General features: G+C 36.8%; 1 protein-coding gene across 1 annotated transcript; it reads left to right on the forward strand.

Annotated features, from left to right (window-relative positions):
• Positions 1-1,674: 1,674 nt before the first annotated feature.
• On the forward strand, positions 1,675-12,754 carry LOC117301731. Its single transcript, XM_033785758.1, has 9 exons — positions 1,675-2,054; positions 2,498-2,860; positions 8,523-8,858; positions 9,208-9,279; positions 10,314-10,409; positions 11,432-11,554; positions 11,927-11,954; positions 12,219-12,316; positions 12,579-12,754. Exons 1-9 carry the CDS (start codon positions 1,994-1,996, stop codon positions 12,752-12,754), a joined length of 1,353 nt encoding a protein of 450 aa, XP_033641649.1. The 5' UTR covers positions 1,675-1,993.
• The last annotated feature ends 9,251 nt before the right edge of the window (positions 12,755-22,005 follow it).

Consider the following 22,005-nt stretch of genomic DNA (forward strand, 5'->3'; position numbering starts at 1 on the left):
TGTAAGTTTACAAGTTTTGTAGGTGTAAGTTTACTGTTTTGTATGGTGCAAGTTTACTGTTTTGTAGGTGCAAGTTTACTGTTTTGTAGGTGTAAGTTTACTGTTTTGTAGGTGTAAGTTTACTGTTTTGTAGGTGTAAGTTTACTGTTTTGTAGGTGTAAGTTTACAAGTTTTGTAGGTGTAAGTTTACTGTTTTGTAGGTGTAAGTTTACTGTTTTGTAGGTGTAAGTTTACTGTTTTGTATGGTGCAAGTTCAATACACTAATCAAAATAATTATAAATTTGTACCACAAAACATGAATTTTGTTTTTACAAAATCCTTAAAATACTTGTTAAAACCACACCGTAATGAGCCGGAAACTAAATTTGTGTTTCTCCCCAGTTCCCCAAATCACTTAATAAATAAAAAAAAAAAAAAAAAAAACAGTTCGAAAACAAGATTTCTTGTTTCGGTTGATTAATGAGATCAAAACTGCCTTAGTGATGTTTTCATACTTACATATTGTAAGTTGAGTTGTATTTATTGATGTGTTGTTGTTCGATAAAGTTCATAAAATAAATGTGAATAATGTTGACCAAATTTGTAAAGTCATAATAAACAAAAATTAAATTTGAATCAATCGAAAATTACTTCTTCGCCGCATGTTTCTTTCTAAAAGGGATATTCAAATTTTGACAATCAACGTTTTTGGTTGATAAATACTTGTGATACAAATGTTTAAAAAAAATTGTTTTACACAGTTTAATAAGATCGTACAATTAGATACGTTGTTCTGCCATAAATTGACGTTTGTGTTAAACCTTTAAAATCTTTTACATTGTTTTGGTAGGAAATATTTTGGGAAAGCGGACAATTTATGGGAAGTAAGATAAGATACTTTGTTTTGTCATGAAATTTCGGGAAGAACATTACTAATGATTTTTAAATTAATGTTTGATGCATTGTTTTGCCAAAAAAATACGCTATTTAATATTAGTAACATAAGTTGCATTATTGTCAATGAAATAACAAAAGTGGCAAATTAGACAATTTGTTTGGTAAAACAATGTAACTTCGCTTAAATATTAATAACAACGAAACCATTTGTTCTTTTCAAACGATTTTTTCTGGCTGATATGTCAACAACTCACAAATATTCTGTAACAGTTTTAGTTGAATAGAGAAATACATTAAAAAATGGCAGACGATGAATCTTTGAAGCACTTTTTCTTAAAATGCTCATTTTCGAGTTGCATTGTTTTGCCATGTGACGGCCGTGCTGTGGTTTGCAGCCCATGTTTCTCCTACCCGCAACTGACCACTTCAATAAACAACATTTTGTATGGTTGTTTAATTTGCAACGGGAATAGCTTACACTATGCAAATTTTGATAGGACACACTTTAACGGATATCACTCATTTGCATTATTACAAAGGAAGGTAAATTTTTCTGGATATTATAATCCCTTGCTTTGAAAGGAAAACAACGAAACTTCCCTTTCCCTTGAAACCAGAAAACCGTTGATTTAGGAGCAGGAGTAATTATTTTAAGAGTAAAACAGAAATGGAAACTAGAAATTTCTACTTTCGAAAGAAGATTGACAGTCGTTTTGTTTATACAAGGAGTGCGCATAGTTGCAAAACAAGAACTTGATCACAAATTCTGGCTGACAAAACACACGTACATTCTTTTGCAATCGACCAGTAATTCACAAACTCAGCTGATTTGCAATTTATATATGATGCTTCTGGTCACATTTGCTTTAAAAAACGCAGTGTTTTTTAAAGGGTAGTCTCGACGTAGGCCATTTTGTCTCTAAACACTTTCATGCCTACCCTAACTGTGAAATCCAAATCGTAATTTCCAGCAATCAATCTGTGTTTGATTTACAGGAGAGACTTGATATTGTTAAAGATATGATTTAAAAGCAGATTAAATTATGTAGGCTAATATTATAGGTTCTAACTGTTATTCGCCAAAATTTTCACAATGACAATATAACTAATCACAAAATGGAGAGAGGAGTTACTCTGAAGTTCTCAGTCTTGCTTGTTATTGGAAACATATTTCAAGGTAAGTCGACATAAGTAGAACTCGTCAAGCTTATAGCCGGCCTCAGGTCGACCTACGATTTCCATGCGTCCACAACAAACCGTCGGTAACGCGCAGACAAAAATAATTATGCTCAGTTCCAACAACTGAGAAATCGTGCGCCTGCCGTTGGTTCCCGACCGTCGGGAATACGTCGCACAAGTTGAACTTGTTCTACTCTTGCGACTGTTAATTTTTTTCCAGCGGCGACTGTTTTAAATTGTCTAAAACAGGAGAAAACCGGCTCTTCTCAGAGCCAACACTCACCCTAAGAGATTTACACATGGTTGTACCTGCAAGTTGACTATTTATTTTATAGTTTCTTCTTATCTCTCCACACCATACAAAGCTTCAAACAGTACTAACTTTGAAGCATTGTTCAATTCTTGGGTTCAATTTATTGTTTTTCTTTGTTTGTTGAACAGGTGTCATCTCTTCTGGGGCCATCACTATAGACATGCCACCAGTCGTCTCAGTTTTTGAAGGTGAAGACGTTGAATTAGAATGCAAGGCTCGGTATGCGGATGGTACATTGATTCCAGCGTGTGATACGCGACATGGGTTATTCCGATGGTCATTAGTAAATAGGTTGGGAAACATGCCAGGTGATGAAATTGCACGATGTGGTAGAGTGGCGTCGTTCAAGAACAAGACTGTGATATTTAATCAAGACAATGGCAGTCTAACAATATTGGATATAGGCCTTGCAGATGAAGCCGTGTTTGAATGTTTCGTGTATGGACAATACATCAGTCATACAAACACAACAAGAGTCGACGTAAAAAAAGGTAAGTGTTACCTCTAAATCATTGAAATTTACGACAATGGAACCTTCAAATAAAATGTACGGCGGGGTCACATTTTTATTGTTGAACGGCGGCAAACCAATAAAACGGACCTTTGTCTGGAAAACAAGTTCACCAACTAAATTAGGATATAAAATAGGGCAACAATTTTCCCAACAAAGAATGTTTGTTCGAATTTTCTTTATAGTTAACATTACATTGGACACTTTCGGTAAACAGTAATGTCAAAGGCCCACAATTCGTGTATCACAACTTCTATATAAAATAACAAACCTGTTGAACTTTATATAGCCTAAATCGGTCATCGGAGTCGGGAGAAAATAACAGGAAAACCCACCCTTGTTTCCGCACGTTTCGCCGTGTCATGACATGTGTTTAAAATAAATCCGTAGTTCTCGATATCGAGAATTTATATTGTTTTCTCAAAAAGTAAAGCATTTCATGGAATAATATTTGTTTGTTTGTTTGTTTGTTTGTTTGTTTGTTTTTTATTTCCAAATATCACAATAAATAATCATGAAACATACAAGAAATAAGAACAACGAGTGATAGTAGGAGGGCACCAGGAAAAAGCCTGGGCTTATACAGAGCCTGGACCCTTTATAACATAAATTAACAGGTTTTAGTTTATAACAATAACAATATTGATTATTGAAATTAAGGTACGGTGAAAGGTATAGTGCATACAGCAAAAATAACACAAAACAATGAATGTTTGTAATTAAACTGTTTTGAAAAAAATTGTTTGCTATGCAGCCATAAATACATATTGAGAGTTGATAACAAAAGGAAAATTAATAGAACATTATTTAGGAAATTACAAAAACTTGATAATTTGGAATAGATAATCATGGTACACGTGTAGTTACAGGTGGTGTCATTTTAGACGATACTGGTTATAAGTAGGTTTTTCATGTATTTTTTGAAGCTGTGCACAGTTCTAAATGAAGGTATTGGGGTGAGTCGATTCCAGAGTAGGGGGCCTTGATGTCTGACTGTTTTCATAAATAGAGTGGTCCGAGCCTTTCCAATATGAATTTTAGTAGCTGATCTAGTGTTATGTGAATGGATGTCAATATTTCGGGTAAAGAGGAGTCTTATGTTACCTGGTAACAAGTTAGATTCAAACTTAAACATAATGACCCCAAGATGATATTAAACAGTTTAAAAATTTCGAGTGTTTTAAATTGCTTGAAAAGGGGTGCAGTGTGCTCTCTAAAGCTAGAATTGGCTATAACTCTCAAGGATTTCTTCTGTACGATTAATAGCTTGTTCAGGTAAGAAGCATGAGTATTTCCCCAGGCTAGAATCCCGTATTGAAAGTGGGGCAATGCCAGCGTATTATAAATAGAGAAAAGCACATTTCTAGGCAGAATATGTTTAAGTTTACGTAGAACACCCAAAATTTGGGAAACTGATGTGTGAATCTTTTGGCAGTGAGACTTCCATGTAAGGTTGCTGTCAATTATAACACCTAGAAATCTAAAAGAATTAACTTGGCTTATTTTAGAGTTGTTTATATAAATATTGATGTTGTCATCTTTACATATATTTGAAAATAACATAAAGCAAGTTTTCTTTTCATTAATTGATAGTTTGTTACATTTAAACCACAATGAAACCTTATGCAGTTCTGAGTGCATTACTGAAACTGCCTCCTTTAAGTTACTATGACTAAAGAAAACATTGGTGTCATCGGCAAAAAGAATAAAGGATAACAATTTCGAAGAATTACAGATATCGTTTATATATAAGAGAAAGAGTATTGGACCTAGAATTGAGCCTTGAGGTACGCCACATTTAATAGTTTAAGATGTAGAGTCATAATCTTTCCAATGAACGAATTGTTTCCTATCAGAGAGATAGCTTTTGAACCAGTCCAAGGCCTTTCCCCTAATTCCATACCTCTCAAGCTTGGAAAGTAAGATAACATGATCAATAGGCCGTGTCCGAAACGGCGACTTCGGCTACAGCTACGGCTAGATCGCCCGCGTCTGCCTATTCTTCAACACTGGTAGACGCGCTGATCTAGACGTAGCTGTAGCCGAAGTCGTCGTTTCGGACACGGCCATAGTGTCGAATGCCTTTGAAAGGTCCAAGAACAATCCTATAGTGTGGTTACATTTATCAATAGACGAACTGATTTTGTCAACAAGGTCTATAAGTGCCGTTTGAATTGAGAAGTTAGCACGGAAACCATACTGGGAGTTATGCAGAATATTATACTTAGTTATAAAGGTATTAAGACGATTAGCAACCAAGCACTCAAGCAATTTGGAGAGCCATGGTAATATAGAAATAGGGCGGTAGTTGCATATTAATTTAGGGTCACCATTTTTATACAAAGGAATAACCTTAGCCTTCTTAAAATCATGTGGCACAACTCCTGACTCTAGCGATAGGTTAAATATTTTCAGCAACGGCCCAGCAATAATGGTGCCAGTCTTTTTAATAAGATAGCTGTCTAATTTATCATGGCCAGGACTTTTGTTAGACGATAAACCATCAATACACTTCAGAAGTTCACTTTTAGTTATAGGGGTAATAAAAAGAGAATTAGGATAATCACCTTCGATAAAATCAGTGGGGTTTAGTCTTGAATCCGGAATCTTTGATGCCAGGTTAGGACCAATATTAGTAAAGAAATCGTTAAAATGCTCAGCAATGTGTCTTGGGTCTTCTACGGTCGTACCATTGACAAGGAATGAATCAGAACCGGGCGGCTCTTTACTTCTTTTGTTCAAGACATTATTGATAACTTTCCATGTTTGTTTAATATTACCTTTTTCCTTATCAAAGGAAGCAGTGAAATAAATCTTTTTCGCTTCTCTAATTACAGTTGTTAACTTGTTTCTGTATTTATCATACTTTGTTTTGTTAGATTCATTTGGGTTTCGGAGATAGCATTTATAAAACTTGTGTTTTCGTCTGATTGATTTCAACAGACCCTTGGTCATCCAGGGATTGCACACTGATTTCTAACATTTGAATCGTTTATATGGAACATATCTATCAAACACTTCATTTAATTTTGTAACAAACCGGGAGTAACATTCATTTACATCTTCAGTATTAACAATTTCATCCCATTGGATTGTGTCCATTTCACGTTTCATGAAGGAGACATTTCGATCTCTGGTATTCCGTTTCCTATAAAACATATTTAAGTTTTTAACTTTAACAAAACTGGGACCGAACAATACAATCGGCAAATGATCACTAATTTTACAAGTAATGTAATAATTTCTGCTTGATGAGAGTCTACGCAGTTGGTGAAAATGTTGTCAATAAGAGTAGCTGAATTACACGTTATTCTTGTTGGTTTGTCTACAATTGGGCGAAAGGAGTGTTAATATAAGATATCCAAAAACTCGCCAGTTGGGTTATGGGAATCACTTTTAAGTAAGTTTATATTGAGATCCCCTAAAATGTAGCAGATTTTGTTTTCAGTCGTTAGTTTGTTAAGAATTTCGTCCATTTTATTGGAAAAGTTAGAAACAGCAAGACCGGGAGGTCTGTAAATTAAACCTATGATGATAGTTTTCTTTGTATTTGTACCGATTTCTAAAAAAAATTGAATCAAAACATCCTGAAGCACTAACAATGTTGGGCCGAATGGTGTATTGCAATGAGTCTTTTACATATAACATGACACCACCACAATTTTGCATAGGTCTATTTTTGTGCTCACATTTATATCCAGGAATGGATAACATAGAATGCAGGGTGCTTTTGAGCCATGTTTCAGCAAGACCGATAATGTGGAACTTATGTTGTATTTCATTTAGAGTAAAAGTGAGATCTTCAAAATTTTTGTTTACACTTCTGATATTGGCGTGGAAGATTGAAAAGGAGTCAATTTCTAATTCCTTTGTTTTATCTCTGAGTTGTCTTTCTGAAAGGTATTGAGCACCACAGGTGTTAAATAAAAGCTGACTAGGATCCGCTGAATTCAGAATTGTCGGGTTAAAACCACAATCATTGAAACGAAGAGGAGTGTCATTCAATGGCTCAGAGCTACTGTCGTCACTACTTGCGCTTTCGTTATCACTCATTGTGTGAAATGAATTCAAATTGGTGACGATGGACAAGCAGACTGATTAAGTACAATGGGGGTGATTATTAAGCTAAGAATAAGAAGATGCACCGTGTACAGACTGATGAATGCAAAGGGAACAAAATGGCACCACAATATAAAGCAACATGGGGTAACTTGATTTACAAGAAAATAACACAAGTACATTCCAATAAGATTGATAATAATATACAATTAAATTTAAAGAAATGTTGTGATAACACTCAGAAGAAAATTACTCAGCTGACGTGGGTTGTACTATGAAGAAAACAAGCTAGGAGATGGGGGTTGCTTCCCCAAGCCGAAAGGTCTTGAACGGACCGCTTTTCAGTTTGTAGGAGATTACTGCGGGGATGGACATAGGGATGTAGGCGAACTGTACCCTTGAGTCATTTCGAATGGATTGGAGATGATCCTCTCTGAGACATTTTCTGCCTGCCCGGATCCTTGAGGTGACGTCATCGGTGATGTAGATGTTAGCTCCTCTGTAGGGATTGTTCTTCAAGGTTCGGGCGGCGTTTTTGAGAATGAATTTTCTGTCCGTATACCTGAGGAGCTTGACATGAATTAGTCGAGGGCGAGTCTGAGTACCGGACCCGGAGCGAAATTGATGGTTTCCCGGAGTGCGGTGGGCCCGTTCGATTTCAACTTCTTCACTTCCCTCCAGCTTCATGTGGAAAGCTAAAAAGCCCGCCACAAACTCCTCGCAGGACTTTTGATCTTTCTCAGATCCCTCTGGGACACCATGGATGACGATGTTATTTCTCCTGTTCCGGTTTTGAAGATCGTCTAGCTGGTTACCAAGCTTGTGTGTATCGCTATGGTGACCGTCGAACCTGCTGTTGGTGGCTGCCAGGAGATTCATATGTTGCTTCTCAAGCATTTCCAGAGATGTTTTTAGGTCGTTAATGTCCTTGATGTTGGCACTAACACGATGATCCGTATCCCGGAGGTTGACTTCAAGGGTGGACAGTCTAGCACCCATGGTCTCCAGAGTAGCGAGAATTTGTCCAGCTTGGTGTTCACATTGGCCAATGAACCATGACAAGACTGGCAGCCATCTTGCACCCCAACAGGCTCCTTGGGGGATTGGGTCGGTGACGGATCCCGTTTCCCTCTATTTTTGCTTCCTCGTGCAGGTTTACTCTTTTCAGATGATTTGGCCATGGTCAGCAAGGTTGTCAGGTAAGTACGTTGGCAAAAACTAGTGAAAAAATGTGCAGTAATAGGCTAAATATTGATGACTTTTTGGGGAGCGCAGAAGGGCCCGTGCGTCACTATTGAATGCACAGAAGTCTTTTACAATTACCTTCTGTAAACCCTGTAAGTTATTTGTAAAGCTGTAAACTTTAATTTTTTGTTCTGTTCCTGTAAATGTTTAAGCTTACCCATATATTTTGTGTTTTCTAAAACTGCTACCAATTTGTCATGAAGGTTGGGTTGTAGTATAGTATTTCAAACGATTTTCTTGTTTCAAGCCGATTGTTATGACAAAAGGAAATTGTTGCCAAGGAGTTTGATCTATCATTGGGAACGTCGTTTTTAATTATAAACCTTTTTATCTTAAAGCTAATTTTGGTGTTGAGGCAGAAAACATTCTTACTCCTGGAGAAGGGGAGGACGTTTCATTGCCGTGCTCTGTGATCGACAGCGGCACAACTGATCAAAGAAGTTTCACTTTTGAGTGGTCACTCAACGGCACCATACTGCAGTCGTGCAATCCATCAGACGAGGTCATTTATTCTGTCGACCAGACGGGAAAGTACGCGCTTCATCACGGCATGACAAGCTGTAATCTTACGATTCTAAACTTGAGCTTGAAGGACGAAGGAAGATACCAATGTGACGTTCATGACTCCTTCTACAACCAGTCCAACTACAATTCTACAACAATTGTCGTTGCGTGTAAGTTTACAAAGAGTTTATTGAATGTCATGTAAAACAAGTGGTAATACCGGGTCGAATCTGTATCATGACGCAAAGTAGACAATTTACAAGAACATCTGTTTATATTAATCTTGTTTTTTTTTTTCTTGTCTTTCTCCTTTGCAATTCACAATGAGCCAGCAACAATCACATCAACAGAAATTGTTCTTGCTTGTAAGTACAATTTCAATGCAATTTGATTCGTACAGAAATTTGAGATGATGTACAATTTTAAAAATGTGAATTTGCATACTATTAAGTGTTTAAATGATTAAATAAGTTCTTTATGATGATTTTAAATTTGTTTAAACTTATTTTACAATTAAAGCTGAACCATTATCAATGACAGCAACAAACTACATGAGAGATGTTGGAACGACTAAGTTCAAAACAACACAGAGTGAGTGAAACTGCTACATTAATGGCCTTTGTTTGAGTAACATTGTGTAAGAAGATCGAGTGCATAGCCCCAAGACCAAAATTAATTGCCCCAACCATTACGCCAACATAAATATATAATAGCCGTAACGCCAATGGTAGCCTATAACATAGGGAGCCCGGACTTGTATCGGTGGCACCAGTCTACTTTGAAGGTACACGAAACACTATTGGTAATTGTCAAAGACCAGTCTTCTCAATTGGTGTATCTCAACATAATTATGCATAAATTAACAAACCTGTGAAAATGTAAGTTTAATTGGTCGTCGAAGTTGTGAGAGAATACTGAAATAATACATATACCCTTGTCACACGAAGGTGTGTGCTTTTAGAATGCTTGATTTCGAGACCTCACGCCAGAGGTCTCGAAATCAATTCAATTATTTTACTGAGAAATAACTTCATTCTCAAAAACTACGTTACTTCAGAGGGAGCCGTTTCTCTGAAGTAACTTTTGTACTATCAACTTCTTTCCAATGCTTGTTACCAAGTAGGTTGTTATGCTAACAATTATTTTGAGTAATTACCAATAGTGTCCACTGCCTTTAAAGCATTTGTTGGTGGCGCAATCTAAAATTAACTTAAAGTTATCTTTACCAAATTCAATCTCTATCAATGATCACATGGGATGAATAAAGCAATAATCTGTATTGATTCTATATTAATGAAAGTGTGTCAAGAATACTAATATATGATTCTAAACAAAACATATTTTCAAAAACTATTTAATTCTTATTTTTCTCTCTCACTAAGGCAAGTCAGGGCACCCCCCCCATAATTATACAGATTTCCTGGCAGGGAATAATGCTGAGCAAGCTGCATTTACAATGGAAACAGTCATAAGTCTACAGAAAGAAGAAGAATCAAAATAGTTGGGATTTCGGGTCAATAACTTTTCTTATTAGAAAGATGTTAACTTTTACAAACTGCTATTTTTCAAGAACGATTTTTTTTAATGATGACTAGTAACTTTTTTTTTTTTCTTTTTTTCGGCAGTTACAGCTGAACCGTCATTAATCACAACTTTGCCAGCAGAAACAAACTTTAATGGAGGTGTGAAACCTAAAATCGTAACACTGAAAACGGGACAAGGTGGGTCAACTTTGAATGACTTTGAAGTATTTTGTTCAAGAAGATCGAAAAAAAAAACGAAAAAAAAAAAAAAAAGTTTTGTAAATCTCCTTGTCATTAGCACGAATCTCAGATCACGATGTGATTTTGTGACCTTTCTAAAACTTGTTTACATTGTACTTTACGCTGATATTTGTAATTTATCTTGTTTGTATTTGTGTGGGGTGCTGGTAAAGAGCATAGAATTAAAGTTATTGTGGTTAAGTCATCGGAGTGTGGGTTCGAATCCCGGTCACGGCACTTGCGTCCTATAGCAAGATACTTTACTATAATTACTTCTCTTCACCAAGGGGTATAACTGTGTACCTGCGAGGGTAGAGGTTGATATGTGAATGAAAAAGCATTTGGATTGCTATGGTTGCCCACAGTAGGTTGTATTCTCCCAGGAGGCTGCTTAAACGAAAATGTCAAGTCGTAAATTTTCATGAAATTCACTTAAAATGTTTTCAAAGAATAGGGAAATCGAGTCATATGACTATAAACAGATTTCAACAGGTAAACAAAATAATAATTTTGAATGCCCTTATCCAGCGCTTTTCTGAGAGATTTGCGAAAAGCCCTGTTACGTAATCACTCTCAAAACGTCATCTCTGGGAGCTCCAATTTGTAAAGCCGCTTTGTTGCAGCATGGAGGCATAACAAAGCAAGCTCCCAGAGATGACGTCAGCGGCATTGTCCTTTGACGCGCGCTCTCAACGGCAGAAGTGTTTTTAGTTTTTCAAAACCTTTAGGTTGGGGCCCGATTTTTAAATCGATAATTACGAAAAATTCAGAAGTGTACACATATCACAATTACATTAAAATGGTGAACAAGTGCATTATAAACAAGTTAAAATACGATTTCCGTTGAAAACATTCAGCTCAGGTAGCTGTTTAAAGGATTGTTGACCCAACGACCAGGGTACTAATGTAAAGCGCATTGGGACGGTTATTGTAAAATGCGCGATAAAAAGTTGTTATTATTAATTGTTATTATTCTTAAGGGTCTGGAGATACTCCGTTGGAATCTGCTCGGAAAGATGTTGTTTTGATCACAGCCGTGTCATCCGGACTTTTCCTGGTCGCAATAAGCCTGCTGGTTGTCGCATCGAGGCTTCGTAAAGACGGTAAGGACCTGTCATGTTTAGTGATTTAGGGATCTGGAAAATTAGAAAAGTATAGGTTTTTCAAAAAAAAAATGTCAGCACAAAATCATTAAAAGTCTTTAACACGCATTAAAATCCATGCATTTAGCCACAATTCATAAGGAGTTGAACATTTTATGGCGTGGGTTCAAGGTCCCGCTCAAGGGCCCCCGATGGGGTCCAGGGCAAGGCCCTTTGGCGGGGTTCAGTTTAGTTTAAAGCATATCTCGTTGGCCTATTCTATAAGCCCTCCTTGATATTAAATGGTTACATCTCTGGTTCAGAGAGAGGGAAATCATGGTTATTATCACAACATAAAAAACACTTTTACCAAATGTCTCTGCTTTCCCCCAGGTCATTCTGCTGTCCAGATCAACCAAACGTAAGTAACTCTACATTTTTATTTTTTTATTTTTTATTTTTTTGGGGGGGGCTGGCATATCATCCGACTGATACGTTTGATTGTTTGTTTGTTTGTTTGGTGAAGATAAAGCAAGAGAAGGAAGTTTAAAATTATGGAAGAGGTTACACATTGATGGGGGGGGGAGAACAACTTCATTAACGGCAAAATGTTCAGATAATATTCTCCCTTCATTTTTATTGAGCAAACTTAAAATTAAACAACACAGTGTTTTTAGAAAAACAGCAATGATGCGAACAAAGCTACTGTGACGTTCAGACGAGCCCCTTCACCAGGAAGCATACAATCTGGACTCAATCTGTCAAGCAGATTTGAACAACAAGGTAAACAAATCTCAATACAATTTTTTTATCTTTTTTTTTTAATTATCTTGACATTTTTTTAAAGTGTGGAACAAAAGCCAGTGAGCCGTTTCTCACAATGTTTTATATTACCAACCTCTTCCCATTAGTCGTTATCGAGTAAGGTTTTATGCTAATAATTTGTGTGAGTAATTACCAATAGTGTCCACTGTCTTTTAAAGGAAACCTTGTCATATGTAGCCATAATTTCTTTTAAAAGTGTTCTGTTTGCATTTATGATAAGATGCAGAAACAGCCTATGCAGAAGTTAAAGAGATTGGCGACCATGCAACATCGACAACCGATAATCGCAATGCCATAGCACATACATATGCTGAGTCGAGGCTGAATGAAGCCCCAAGCCCGCCCCCACCGCCTCGTGGAATTTTGTATCCACCACCACATTGGCTGTGGCAATGAGTAATAAGGAACATTAGCTTGCATAGCGAAACAGCAACAAATAATAAATACGCGATCAATTTAAAGACACTGGACACTATTGGTAACTGTCAAAGACCAGTCTTCTCCCTTGGTGTATCTCAACATAATGCACAAAATAACAAACCTGTGAAAATTTGAGCTCAATTGGTCGTCGAAGTAAGGTTTTATGCTAATAATTATTTTGAGTAATTACCAATAGTGTCCACTGCCTTTAACAATTATGTTAACAATGACAATTCCACGGAGCCCCTCAAAGGCACTGGACACCTTAATTGTCAAACACCAGTCTTCCCACTTGGTGTAGGCTACTCGACATAATTAGGCCTATGCATAAAAATAACAAATAAGTGAGAATTTGAACTTAATTGGTCATCGAAGTTGCGAGAGAATAATGACAGAAAAAAAACACCCTTGCCGCACAAGTTGTGTGCTTTCAGATGCTTGAATTCAGCTAAGGTCTCGAATTACAAATTCAAATAATTTTAGTGAGAAATTGCTTCTTTCCGAAAAACGACGTTACTTCAGATGGAGCCGTTTCTCACAATGTTTTATACTACTAACAGCTCTCCCTTGCCCGTTACCAAGTAAGTTGTTATGCTAACAATTTTTTTTAAGTAAATTATCATGTGTTTAATATTTAATTTAGGCCTATGTGTAAAGGAAGTTTCATTTAAAAAAAAATAAAAATACCATTAACAATGGCATACTGGTTTACACACACAATTCTGTCAGAATTTTTCTTTTCTTTTTCTTGTTGCCCCTCAAACTCGAATCAACTTTTAAGACAGTGGAGAAACAAGCTGACAACGGTCAGCACTGGAAGCGATTTTTAATCCCTACGACAGCTGTTAAGACACTGACACTATTGGTAATACTCAAAATAATTGTTCGCATAAAAACTTACTACAAGCAATGGAGAGCTGTTGATAATATGAAACATTGTGAGAAACGGTTCCCCTGAGGTAACGTAGTTTTCCACGAATTTGATTTAAAAACCCCAGGTTTAGATTTTGAGGTCATGAAATCAAGTGTCTGAAAGCACACAACTTCGTGTGACAAGGGTGTTTTTTTCTTTCATAGTTATCTCGCACTTCGATGACCAATTGAGCTCAAATTTTCACAGGTTTGTTATTTTGTGCAAAATAAAATGTTGAGATACACCAAGTGAGAAGACTGGTCTTTAAAAAGTGTCTAGTGTCTTTATGTTGTGTCATTTATAATCTTCTGTACTTTTACCTGGTTACCAATTCCTAAACTAAAAGTCATACCATGTTTATTTGGCAGTGTGCCCACAGAGAATTACGGTGTTCGCAGCTCAGCGTGATCGATTATACGAAACTGTTCCTTGTGCCATTGAAAAATTGTTTGTTATTTCAACAGCAATTGATTTTCCATGTATTTTTGTCCGACTGTTTCGCAATTTTTGGTTAAAAAACACACAGGAAACACTTGTTTCGTGTTATTGTTACGTTTTCCTAATGCATGGTGGAAATAACTAGTTCAATGGTTATTGTGAACGAGTAACGGGAAAGTAACACAGGAAACGCACCTGGGACGTGCGTAAACAAACATAATAAAACCGTAAAATAGGCAGCGCCTAACGACTTGTCAACAAGTCTACACGGAACCATGAAGCTCGTACAGGGTACCAGCTCTATGGTACCAGTATGTACACTTGTTGCGCACGCAGCAAACAGCCGTAGGTAAAACTTTGTGACGTAAGATGTGTTTTAGCCATAGAATATTGCTATGGTTGGGTTTTAGCTAGCCTTGTCCAAGGCTCTTTACGCAAGCACCGACCCGCTCTGACTTCACGAAATGCATAGATACTATACCGCACGGCACATACAGTACTTGATACCGCGGGGTCGAAGCATGGCTTTCAAGGTATCAACGAGGTTACAAAACAAGGCCGGATCTCGTTTTGTAACCTCGTTGATACCTCGAAAGCCACGCTTTGACGCCGCGGTATTAAGAGTCGGTTCAGGTAAATAATTGACATAGTTGCTCACGGTCAAAAAAAATTTTGTTATACTTTGTGGGTTGAAGGGCCCTGGGGTGCAAGTATAAAACAAAATTGCATTTTCAATTCTATATATAGCCCGTTGCCATGGTTACGGCTCATTTAGTTTTTTTGGCAATTTTTTGCCGATTTTAGGGTTTGAAAAACTGGTGTTTAGCTCATATTTACAACTCCACCCCACCAAAATGCAAAATTATTTCAAAAAAACTTTTATATCACTACAAAGTATCATCCTTGGCCTTCCTTGAGAAAAAAAAATTATTGCTTTAAATATCACCCTTGTGCTATTTTTGCATCATGCATTACATTGTTACCCTATTTTTGGACCCCAAAATGTCAACTTGCCAGGGGTCTCAGAAAATTTTCCTTTCGGCTGTGATTAGGGCCAACTGTGGTCTTTCCATATCTGGTGTCAAAAACTTGGGCAATTGGATCCTGTTGTGAAAGTACTGCCTCAAAACTAGACTTTTTTCCCCAAAACGTGAAAAATTACTTTTTAAGGGTCTTTTCACATAATATCGACATACGTGTCCACGGTAAAAAAAAAAGGAATATTTTTCTTAAACTTTGTGGATGGTACGGACTTGGGGTCCAAATAAACAACATTTACATTTCAAATCATAGTATTACACATTGCCATGGTAACAGTTTATTTGTGTTTAGGCCACTTTAGGCCGATTTTGGGCTCTGAAAAACTGTTTTTTTAGTTAATTATTTACAACTCCACCCCACCAAAAAAACAAAAATATTTCATAAAACCTTTTACATCACTACAAAGTATCATCCTTGGCTTTACTTGAGACAAAAAATATTGCTATAAATTTCACCCTTGTGCTATTTTTAGAACGTGCATTAGAATATGTTTTTAGAACATGCAAAATCAACATTTTTACCATATTTTTTGCCCTCGAAATTTCATTTTTTCAGGGGTCTCAGAATATTTTCCTTTCGGTTTTGATCAGGGCCAAAATTTTTCTTTTTATTTCTGGTAAGAAAAACTTGGGCAAGTGTATCCTGATGTTAACAGTTGTGTCTCAAAAATAGACTTTTTTCCCCAAACAGAAAAATGCATTTTGAATTGTTTTTTCTTCATATTGAATTTCTAACATTAAAAAAGTAATAATTTTATCAATCTTGCAGCTTTTCCTAAGCACTCTATAGGCTTAGTGGATTACCCAACATTGATCAGGAACTGTTGATGACATTAATTTTAGAATTTGCCCGGCCCAGCCCCAATCATATTTCTTGACATTGCATAAAACAATGTTTTGTGAATAGCGCCTCTTTTTTTAAAGTGTTCCCTTTCGGTTGTTATTGGTGTTTTCATGTCTTCTGGGTAGAAACACTGTGTTTATTGTATCCTGTTGTGACTGATCATGTCTTAAGTATAGTAATTTTTCCAAAAACAATGCATGCTTGTTAAAAATCTGGCACTGTTTCCATGCCCTTTGAGTAATGAATACAAAGTTTATATTTAAACATAATGGTATCCAACCAAACCATAACCAATGCTTTGCCACTGAGAGTTCTTGATTTGGCTACTTTACCTATTGTACATGATTCCCATTGCAAGTAGAGTGCGATGAGCATTCTTTACACGTTGTCTTTAATACAGGGCCTACTCTCCCTGGTCCCTGCCTGCTACCAAATGTAAAACTTTTCATAGAGATAGAGATCATAAACAATGTAGTTTCTGTGCTTGAGGCAGATGGTTTGGAGCATGCAATCATGTCCAACACAAATGTGGGAAATTAAAAAGCCCGCTTAAAAGTGTTGGAAAAGTTTGCCAAGATCTTATTAAAAACAATGATACTAACGATTTGCAAGATGAGCGTAAGAGATCATTTAAAAGGAACACGTTGCCTGGGATCGGTCAAGTTGGTCTTTGAAACGCGTTTGTAACCGCTTGTTATAAAATGCATGGTTAGAAAGATTTTTTTGAGTGATACTTGTGTGGATCATTATATTCTACTTTTAAAATATCTTTCTAATCCTATGCATAAACGTTTACAAACGCTTTTCAAAGACCAGCTCGACCGATCCAAGGCAACGTGTTCCTTTAATGAAACAACATTGAAAGAAGTTGTAAATACTTGCACCTCCTCAACATAAATAAGTAAGTTGCATTTGCAGTGACAAAGTTTATTCAGGCTAGTTTGATTATTTTTTCCATTCACTATCTTACTAGTTCATAATTATTTTCTATGTCTCTGAGAACGATCAACAAAAAACATTGTCAAACATTACCTGCTGAATTGTTTATCACGTTAAATAAACCAACTCCTTTATTGTTTGCAACAGTACAATTGAAAGGAACCCCACCATGGATGGGGGAACTGCTTACAGAAGGCCAAAGCAGGTGAATGGCCATAGATTCTTTTGACACAGTACTTGCTCACTTTTGTTCTGATAGGGATAAAAATGTTTAGTTTGGTAGCGGGCAGGGGACCAAGAAGACTGTTATAAGGCCACGTATAGACAAGAATAGTAAAGAATGCTCATCGCACTACTTCTCTTCTTGCAATGTGAATCATACCTGTACAACTACGTAAAGTAGTCATGACAAAACAAGAACTATTCTAAGATTTAGGTCATCAACAAGTCCTGATCAATGTTTGGTAATGCACTAAGCCTACAGAGTGCTTATGAAAAGCTGCCAGATTGATGGAATTATTACTAACTTCTTAATGTTATAAATTCAAAATGTAGCAAATGTTTCAAAATGCACTTCTCTATGTTTTCGGGGAAAAGGGTTTAACAATCAAACACTTGTTTTTTAACAAGAGGTACTCTGAATCAAACTAATAAAACAAAACGCAATCAAATATAAAAGAAAAAAACAAAACAAAAACAGCCAAACGCTAAAAGAATGAATTCTTAAACAAACACAGACAATAAAACGTCAAATAGGGACGAATACTAACACAGTAACAATAAAGAGAAATCATCAATCGGCTATCGTTGAAAACGAAAATCAAACTAACTATTACAAAATGTTGAGGGCGGTTGTCAAAGCTAAGGACAAAATGCAAACCGTATCAGTCTCCTGAGCATTTAATCAACATCGACGACAAACTAAGGACTGACTGAAAATCATCGTTGGTGGCGTATGTACATGTACAGTTGTGACTATTGTTGTAGGGCCGGGTATAGACGATGTGAACTGCGTCGTCACATGTTTACAAAAGAGCCACAGAGTTTGGACTTCCTGCAGGCACATTGTACCATAGAGTATGATTGTACCATACACAGATTTGAAGAAAATAGCAAATGTTATGTTTTATGGAGATTGCATTGTCTGATTTTTCTCAACTTTTGATATTAAGAAAGGGGGCACATCTTAAAACTGTACAGGTTGCTTTTGTAAATTTTGAATTTACGTGAAAATAATAAAAATTAATTTCCCCATAGCCTGTGTGTAGTATACCCCCTCCAGGAAACGCTTTAGAATGTATAAGGTCACCATGTATACAAAGGTAGCATGGTCTATTGCAAGGCTGTGATGTGATAACCATGGGAAATGGTTTAGTTCTGATAACACGAGACCATGACGAGACCAAGTGTGACGACCACTAAATGTGTTTTGATGCCATTGCAGATAATAAATATTATGTGACGATGTAACGCAGGAAATAATGTTCTTGAAAGCTAATTCTCCACCAGAGTGAATATTGGGCAGAGCTTATATAGGATTTTGGTGGCGGGGGAACTCTAAATTTAGAAATGATATAAGATTGGTGACATCATCACCTAGATTCTGGAAGTGAGATGATGTAATGGTCAACGGGGGGGGGGGGGTATAAGTGGGTGGTCAGGAATGTTAGGGGGGGCTAATATCCCCGGGCTTACAGAGGATATGGGCCACCTGTTGAAGTGTGAACAACCATAGAGAAAGGACAATGGAACGATTTGAGAATTCTACTCTAGAGATAAAATATTGGGAAATCATTCTTACCCAGTGGCCTGGGAAAGTGCTATTGTTTTTTGTGTAAAGTTGGGGGTGAGACTTGTCATGATTTGTGCCACTTGTTGTGGATGTTTACAAATACTGCTGGGAATTCTTCCTCACATTAAATTTATCGGGGGAATGATATTGCGTTAATCATCAAAAAGAGCATTGGACTTTAAGTAGTAACAGATATTCATAAAGTCAATAATCTACGCAAATGAATTTTGTGCATGTAAAATGTATCACGATAAAAGTGACAAAATGGAATTGTGAGATCATCAATCACAGTTTAAGAAGTCCAACCGAAGTTGTAAGGCAGTATACTTAAATTAATATGTAAAGGCATGGAATAGAATTAAAGTACATATTAAATGAATTTACAGAAGTATAGTGAAAATTACAATAACAGTTTTATAAATAGCAAACATTTATGGAAAGACAACTTTTAAGAAAAATTTTAAAAACATCGCAAAAAATTAATGTCACTTGGATCTTGCACAAGCTATATCAAGATTTCCAATGCATACGGGTAAGCTCCATTAAAGTTTTCCCGTGTTTTGTCTGAAAAAACTCGGAATGTATCCCCCTTCTTTTTCAGCTCGAGGGTGTTTTTATAATGACTTCCTTGTTGAACTATTTCTATCTCCATGGTTGAATCATATAGCTAGGGTTGAATCAACAAACTGGATGAGCAGTAATCCTGCAGTCAGCAACGAACTGGCCGGTGGTTTTAACTTGTAGCATGGAGCAATAAACTAGATCTGGTTTATTGCTCCATGCTTGTAGGTTTTAACTCCTCAGTTTCAGATTTCAAAGCAATGTTAAACCATGGTAAAACCCACAAAATGTTTTCATGCACGAAGATTCAATTATAGATTAGAGTCCACTGTTTGGAAAAGGAGATAACAGGCAAGGCTGTATAACTCCGGCCTCTTTTTTTCACTGGATGTTTAGTCATTCCTCCTAATTATAAGGGTTACACAACTGTGTCCAGACGTTCAGACAAAAGGTAGATCCATCTTCACTTATTATTTATAGTTCCATGTTGGAGTAGGATTTTGGTGTTTTGGATTATTAAAAAGAAGTGTTTTTTGATGACTTATTTGTGTAGTTCTCACGTTTTTGAGAGTTAACAAAAAAGGGAGTTAAAAGCGCATGTGTTATATATGCAGTATCTATTTAGTGATAATTTGTTCACTTTAGTTTAGTAACTTAATGTTTGTATTGCAGTTTTTACGTGAACCCATAGTGAACCTAGAGCGAACCTAGTGAATTCAGTGAACTTAGTAAACCTATTGTCGTTGAACCTCTGCGAGTCCGACTACCGTACTACTACTATCTGACTATCACCAGATCACACACAGACATTACTACACCATACATGCCATAATCAAAATTTAAAGTGCATCTTTTTGCGTAAAGTATTGACAGCCTGCAATCGCCTGAGGCTTGCTGTGTTTGTTCTTCAAACTAAAACTTAAAACAAAATTACTCGGGGAATTTCAATAACATTGTCCTTGCAGTTTCCAGCAAATCAAAACGGCCTAATAGGTTTCTCTGTATATTGACGATCAACTGTCATGAGAAGATAAAGATTCATCCGACACAGTTGAAGTGCTATCCGACACAGCTGAACTCAAACTGACATGCAGTGTAAAACATGCTAAGCCGGCTGTGAACATCAGTTGGTTCGTCTGGTTTCGAATTTTGAACAGACGGGTGGAAATTCCGTTTGAAAATGCTTCCTGCAATTCATCTGCAACAGGTGAGTCGTTCCATGGTACATTTTCAGCTGTTGACCAGACCTAAGTACAGAAAACTGTCTGTTTTGAAATTCTTTTTTTAATGAAATGAGAAGTTGAAATGAAACGTTTTTTTTATTATTCAGGCTGGTTTGACGCATAATAGTAAAAATAAAAAGGTTTAAGTAGGAGAAACGCATCCTTCGTGCTCAGGTGTCGTTTGAAAACCCCAGATTCTGCTATGAAAAAAACTAAGGTACACTTATTGCCGGCGTCCCAGGGAATTCTGTCCGCCGGAGATTCGGTCTCCATACGGGAAATTAACATGGGCTGTAGGAGGATGGTTCAAAAGAGGGCGCTATCAAACAAAAATTTGTACACATCTTGTCCCATGGGGGGACGGAATCTCCTGACACACCGGTGTGCCAGGGAATTTTGGCCGCCGGAGATTCGGTCCATCAATGGGAAATTAACATGACCTGTAGGAGGATGATTCAACAGAGGGCGCTATCAGAAGAAGTTTGTACACAGTGCGCCATATTGGGGGACAGAATCACCCGGGGGGGGGGGGGGGGGGGGTGGTGGGCTAGGGCAGAATTTCCTGCCACGCCAGTGTCTCATGACTCCCGTAAGTTTCTTTTCAGTATCCAAAGCATTTTTAACAGCCTTATGGTGTTTTAAAGGGTCTATGTACTTTTTGTAGGAAAAAAAAACACAATGTCCACAGGTTTACACTAAACTTACACAGTTTGGAGATAATGATAGTAGAAAGCTTCCCTGAAAATATTACGTGCTGAGGTGCTGTAGTTGTTGAGTAATGAGTAAAACAATGTCATGAAAATAATTTTCGCCTCACAGATCATGAGACGAAAATTATTTTAAGCATGTAAAACGTATTTTCATGACATTGTTGTACTCATTTCTCAAAAACTACAGCACCTCAGCAACTTATATGTTAAGGTACGCTTTCTACTATCATTATCTTCAAACGGTGTAAGTTTAATCTAAATCTGTGGACATGATGTTTTGTGCCACAAAAAAAGTACCCAAATCTTTGTAACCAAGCAGGTTTCAAAGTATTGTTAAAATTGAAATTTTATTATTTTTAATAATACTTGTATCCACTCTTAGATTGCTTCTTTGTGAGCGACACGTTTAACTCCAAGGTGACAGTAAAGACATCATTGGAAAGAAATAACTCTACATTTAAGTGTGTAGCAAAGAACAGTAGGCTTGAAGACGTCAAGGTGACGATCATCAAAGCTAATAATGATATTGTGAGTGGTAGGTATTTTGAAGCATCGTCAGACAATAAGATGTAGTGTGTTCAAGCTTTGTGGGCTAATATGCCAGTGAAAAAGGGTTCAGTAATCCCAACAAAGGCAACCCAGTAAGCATCCACAGATTAATTTAAATGCCAAGCTGGTGACATCCAACTCTCAAACAAACATTGGTTGAAACCCACCAAGAACTTAAAGGCCTAGGGTGTCGTGTTGAGGATTGAATGAAGATTTAG

Source organism: Asterias rubens, chromosome 17 (assembly GCF_902459465.1).
Source record: "Asterias rubens chromosome 17, eAstRub1.3, whole genome shotgun sequence".
Classification (NCBI taxonomy): domain Eukaryota; kingdom Metazoa; phylum Echinodermata; class Asteroidea; order Forcipulatida; family Asteriidae; genus Asterias; species Asterias rubens.

What these genes read in the sequence shown, in the direction of transcription:
- LOC117301731 (XM_033785758.1), top strand. Translation starts at nt 1,994, where the DNA reads ATGGAGAGAGGAGTTACTCTGAAGTTCTCAGTCTTGCTTGTTATTGGA. An exon ending in TATTGGAAACATATTTCAAG is followed by an intron (nt 2,055 to 2,497) that starts GTAAGTCGACAT and finishes TTTGTTGAACAG; the next exon opens with GTGTCATCTCTTCTGGGGCC. An exon ending in AACACTGAAAACGGGACAAG is followed by an intron (nt 10,410 to 11,431) that starts GTGGGTCAACTT and finishes ATTATTCTTAAG; the next exon opens with GGTCTGGAGATACTCCGTTG.